General features: G+C 41.7%; 1 protein-coding gene across 5 annotated transcripts in view; it reads right to left on the minus strand.

Moving 5' to 3' along the window:
* LOC124606762 overlaps positions 1-1,879 on the minus strand; it is a 180,753-nt gene extending 178,874 nt beyond the window's left edge. For all 5 annotated transcript variants that reach the window (XR_006978721.1, XM_047138815.1, XM_047138816.1 and 2 more), the window contains exon 1: positions 1,497-1,879. Coding sequence is in view for 4 of the 5 variants with exons in the window: in XM_047138815.1 (XP_046994771.1) it covers positions 1,497-1,851 (355 nt within the window). In the remaining variant the exon portion in view is untranslated. The remainder of the gene's footprint in view (positions 1-1,496) is intronic.
* Between the last annotated feature and the right edge of the window lie 4,121 nt (positions 1,880-6,000).

Raw genomic sequence — 6,000 nt, forward strand, 5'->3', positions numbered from 1 at the left:
TCTACTGTATTTCTTTCCCCCATTCCTGCCATTTGCTCCCTTACTCTCTCCCTGAAACTCCGTACAACCTCTGGTTTAGTCAGTTTATCCAGGTCCCATCTCCTTATATTCCCACTTTTCTGCAGTTTCTTCAGTTTTAATCTACAGTTCATAAGCAATAGATTGTGGTCTGAGTCCACATCTGCCCCTGGAAATGTCTTACAATTTAAATCCCGGTGACTAAATCTCTGTCTTACCATTATATAATCTATCTGAAATCTGTCAGTATCTCCAGGCTTCTTCCATGTATACAACCTTCTTTTAAGATTCTTGAACCCAGTGTTAGCTATGATTAAGTTGTGTTCTGTGCAAAATCCTACCAGGCTATTGTTTCGTATCCACCTAAGTTTTATTGGAGGTGACAACGATCACGATGCCATACATTCCCGTGTAACATGGCCGATATGTGTACTGTATAATTTTAATATTACAATGGTACATTCTGCTTCTAGAAACACACAATGAAATGTAATATACGGAAGCAATGAAACACGTAAAAGCTCCATCACTTGAGTACCGTATTAATATAGCAGGTATCTAAAACAGTAGGAGACAAGAAATTTTCAAGAAACTTCTGGGAAAGAAAGTCCAGAATGCGAAAAAATGTACTACTGCTTTCAGCTACAGTGAACTTTTATCATACAGGGAGTAGTCGTATGTGATTCATAAATGGTGAGCCGCATACAGTAAACAATCTTAGGAGACGAAGAGTGTATTGTTTCTACGATAATATGCCCTTATCGTAGCAAGTAATTAGTGGAATTTTTTGCACTTCGTTTGCTACCAGTGAATGTTCACAATAGTTGTATCCCGATGGTAAATGATTTAGGATGTAGCCCCTGTTGTATGGCGTGTTTCTAGTGATACTGCCATTGCCTTGCGTGGAAGGTAATGGGCTGGAATCCTATCGTCGGATTGGGTCGTGTGTCGGAAGACTGGGATACTTTCTCAGCCACTCCTGCTCTGGGCTGTTCCCTGTCTCCAACTAAGATACAGGACCCACAAAACCCCAACAGCTGACATAAACTGTATTTCAAGACTATGGCGAAAAAACAACAAGCAGCTTCACAGTCAGCACAGTATCCCACTTTGAAGGTGCCACATAGAGAGTATGTTCAGCAGATATCCATCTAAAAAAAAGCATTACTGGCGGATGAAGACTAAGTTCCGAAACTGCACGCGACTGTGACCTATCAAAACTTAAATTGTTGATTCTCAGTCCAGCGTCCAGTTTAATCAAGAAACCAGATATTTTCATAACAATATAATGAAAGTAAAAGCTTATATCGGGAAAAAAATTGAGACTTGCTGTTCTGAGGAGCATTGTTAGGACACGACATTCGAACGCTCTAACGTCTCTGGGGATACCTCTTCCTGTCAACGTCATATTCATTCTTTCCACACAGTCTTGCAATTTACTTTAGTTATCAGAGAAATGTTATGCAGAAATTACTTACCTGACTGGCGTATCGATCTGCAAAAGTCTTTTATTGCCCGTCTTGCTGGTACACGCCTCAATAAATGCTTGTTGCTCCATATTACCGTACAAAACTCCAAGTTAGATACCTTCACCACCACGTACGGTTCTTGCTTGATGCGGATCAGTGTTGGCTGTGTAACACTGTCGATATCTACCACATAATGAAAGTATGTTTCTGGAGGCACATTAGGAACTACATTAGTAGCGGGGTCCGGTATATAGCTTAGATACACGCCAGTAGCGGTCCCATACGCCACGGCTTGCAGTAGCACCACAACCAGAAGCGCACCAGTCCGAAACGCACATTTCTGCTTGATCTGTTCTGCAGCCATAGTGCCAGTGAGTATTGACTTTAGGCTTCTTCTTATAGCGCTCCTGAAAGCTTTGGGGCAGAGGTTATCCCTCACGGAAAAGTTGTGTACTTATTTTCGCAGAAGCGGGAGATAATGCACCAGCTGTGGCTCAAGATACACGATACCATACGGTTATTCGTCGAAATCGTTTGTATATGCTCCTAATATTATACATAAATGATTTCTTGTTGTAACATAGTATGTTATAATACGTACATTCGGCGATCTCGTTTCCTTTACACACATTGGGCTAAATTTTCGTTTGCAAGGCCGGCCGATGTGGCCGTGCGGTTTAAGGCGCTGCAGCCTGGAACCACAGGACCGCTACGGTCGCAGGTTCGAATCCTGCTTCGGGCATGGATGTTTGTGATGTCCTTAGGTTAGTTAGGTTTAACTAGTTCTAAGTTCTAGGGGACTAATGACCTCAGCAGTTGAGTCCCATAGTGCTCAGAGTCATTTTTTTCGTTTGCAAGCAAAGGGAAAACAACAGAAAACGGAATGCAATATAGTTGACAGCTACCTTTTGGTAAACATATCGACATCTTGTTACGGTACTTCCGCGTTCTCGTCAATACGGTATCAGAACGTTTAAGTTCTACCACCGTAAAGACGGAAGATCCGCGATTCGGAATGTCAGAACTGTGTAGTAAGTAGCGGCAGGAACACCACCAGAAAATTACGCAGCACTAATACTCCAAACCTTCAACTCTCGGAAAGAGATTTTGACCGAATTCAACCTAATGGTAAAGTATCGAACTATTTTTCTCCGAATCATAAAGTTTGTGGGAAAAGCAGTGAGAATAATTACTTTTGGAAACCTTTTACCAGACAAAGCCTGTTATAACAATAAACTGTTTCGCTTAATAAAACGGCCGCCAGCCCAAATCGGGCAAAATGTCTACACAAAAAGATGAAGTCAATTTTCGACACTGAATAAATAACTACATTCACTTACGTAATTTAAACACAACCACTTAATTTCCATTTACTACGGTCACTTGGCAGTAAGTACTATTAATCCCACTTTCTGTTGCTTATAGATTTTATCACTATACTTCAGTAATTATTTAAAGAAGACACACACATGCTTCAACAAGGATACGAAAAAAATATTAAACTTATAGCTATCATTCATATGAACAAAACTATAATTTAACACGACTAAATTTCATTTCTTTAGGACTGTTATTTGTTAACGTTTTACTAACACAAATATCTGTATGGCTTTCTTTGACATGGAGAAGCAACACGAACAATTACTGTTAAACAATTATGTTACTTTACTTTCAGAAATGCTATTGAAAACTTATCCTCATGGTCACGCAAAGCGGTGGCCCTTAAACTGATACGTGCAAACTTTAGTATTTAATAATGATTTTCAGAATTTACTACCAAAACAGTACTATTGCCAGTAATTTACTATTATTCAAACTTCAATAAACATCAGGATACCCGGAATAAATTCGTTTAGGTACTGACCCTACTGAGGTAAATGAAATAGGAAAATTACGGCCGGCCGGGGTGGCCGAGCGGTTCTAGGCGCTTCAGTCTGGAACCGCGCGACCGCTACGGTCGCAGGTTCGAATCCTGCCTCGGGCATGGATGTGTGCGATGTCCTTAGGTTAGTTAGGTTTATGTAGTTCTAAGTTCTAGGGGACTGATGACCTCAGATGTTAAGTCCCTTAGTGCTCAGAGCCATTTGAACCATTTTTGAAAATTACGGTTAAATACAAAGGTACATTTAACACTTATATTCCACTGATTCAAGATGGATGGTTCATACTGTGATACTCTTCTAAATTAAGTACTTTGCCTGTTACTGATGTCGAAGGTGGCGCGAGGCGGTGCTGCGTAGTAACATTGCGCAGGTACGACTCTTGATGTACATGGCTCTGTCTTCCTCTTGGTGACGACGATAAAATTGCGAATTTCTGAGTTATTAATTTATTGCCGTACTGCGCCAATCATGTAGAACACGTCCGAGGTAAATTCGGGGTCTCTAGTGCTTTACCAACGTAATGCGTATTCCCCGCTTACAGGGCAGCTACCGACTGTCTGAGCCACTTGCGCACCAAATCCCATTCGCGCGCCCAACCAGCTTTTCCATTCCACGGAGTTCCGTTCTACTTATGATCCCTACACCTTTTCAATTTACCCTTCTGCTTACAAAGACGCAAGTATGAACCACCTAAAATTACATATCAGCGTATACATACAAAATTAACATAATTAATTCAAAAAATGGTTCAAATGGCTCTGAGCACTATGGGACTTAACATCTATGGTCATCAGTCCCCTAGAACTTAGAACTAGTTAAACGTAACTAACCTAAGGACATCTCGCAAACACCCAGTCATCACGAGGCAGAGAAAATCCCTGACCCCGCCGGGAATCGAACCCGGGAACCCGGGCGTGGGAACAAATAGTTAATTACAGTAGTACTTGAAATATTACATAATTATTTAGAAAATATGTTTTAATACATTTATTCCACCTACGTCAAAGAGGTTATTTTAAACAGATAAACTACACTTAACAAAAGCTTATTCTCGTTAGAGTATTTGATTAATTTTCAACATTATTAAAGAGCAAAAAATTTTAAAATATACAGATTAATGGCAGTATTATATTTACGATAGCATTACAAGCTACAGACCGGAGAAAAACAGAAACTCAACATTCTCAATATGTTTCACAGGAATAGTTCTCAATTCGCTACAGAAGAACGTCTGAACGTCGTCTAGAAAATAAACAAATGAAGAAGAAGCGACAGAATGTGAGAAACACTTATTTCAACCTCCATAGAAAAGCTATGGGCGATAAATACTCGCGGTGAAAAAATGGTTCAAATGGCTCTGAGCACTATGGGACTTAACATCTATGGTCATCAGTCCCCTAGAACTTAGAACTACTTAAACCTAACTAACCTAAGGACATCACACACATCCATGCCCGAGGCAGGATTCGAACCTGCGACCGTAGCAGTCGCGCGGCTCCGGACTGAGCGCCTAGAACCGCGAGACCACCGCGGCCGGCTACTCGCGGTGAAGGGACGGTGTTCACAAGTACAATTGTAACATATCCGTATTGCATTTAAAAGGGACAGTCAAATAAAAACGAGAAAGATGTAAGAAGTATGTAAACTGTTCATTATTTGAAAAGAAATCGCCATGTATTGACTCCGCACTCCAAAAATATGGAAATCGCATGGGGAGGATGTGTAAGGGCTTCCCAGCGAAACGTCTGCAGCGAAGTCGTAACAACCTTGACAACATGTGGGCTGGCATTATCCTGCAACAGACTGATGCCGTCCGTCAGCATTCCTGGACGTTAGGCGTTCATGGCGCGATTCAATTTTTGCAAAGCGTCCACGCTCCACTGAACTATACTTATGGCGCCGTGTTCGAGAAAGACAATGAGCAGCACGCCCTAGCAGTCAAAAATAACGCTCATAATGACCGTTGCCGTGTGTGGCTTTGGGCTTTATTTTTTGCTGGGGGTGAGTCGATGTGTTTTCATTGTTGGCTCTGACGCCAGCTTTGGGACTCAATAGACCACTATGTTTCATCTTCCAAGACAGTGCAGGACAGGAAACGATATTCTTCATTGCGATACCGTTCCAGGTGCTGCAGTGATGTCGATTTTCTGTTAAACTTCCGCCTTTCCGTCAGGCTATGGGGAACCCACTACGCATAGATTTTCCGAAACTTCAAATGCTCTGTCCAGATGGCATGAGCGCTACTGTGGCTGATGTCCAGCTTGAGTCGAATATCTTATGCCGTGCACCTCCGGTCATTTGTGATAGCAGCATCCACCGGAGCAATGACAGGATAAGTTTGTCCTGGTAGACTGTTGTCTTTCAATGACACCAGACTTTCTCGAAACAGCACATTCTACGTAAATAAATGCGCACGTGACATACTAAGTCCATCATACACAGCATACATACGAGCAATGAATTTCACTTTTTAACACGTTTTCCGAACTCAAAAACGATGTTACATCTCGCTGATCTTTTCCGGCCTTCGTCGTGAAGTCGAACGAACAAACGACTCTCTGACCTCACGCCGGGTACCTCTAACAAACAAATGGCACAGCGGTAATGTCCGTTCTGTACGTTCGTGATTC

The sequence above is a fragment of the Schistocerca americana genome, chromosome 3 (assembly GCF_021461395.2).
Source record: "Schistocerca americana isolate TAMUIC-IGC-003095 chromosome 3, iqSchAmer2.1, whole genome shotgun sequence".
In the NCBI taxonomy this organism is placed as follows: domain Eukaryota; kingdom Metazoa; phylum Arthropoda; class Insecta; order Orthoptera; family Acrididae; genus Schistocerca; species Schistocerca americana.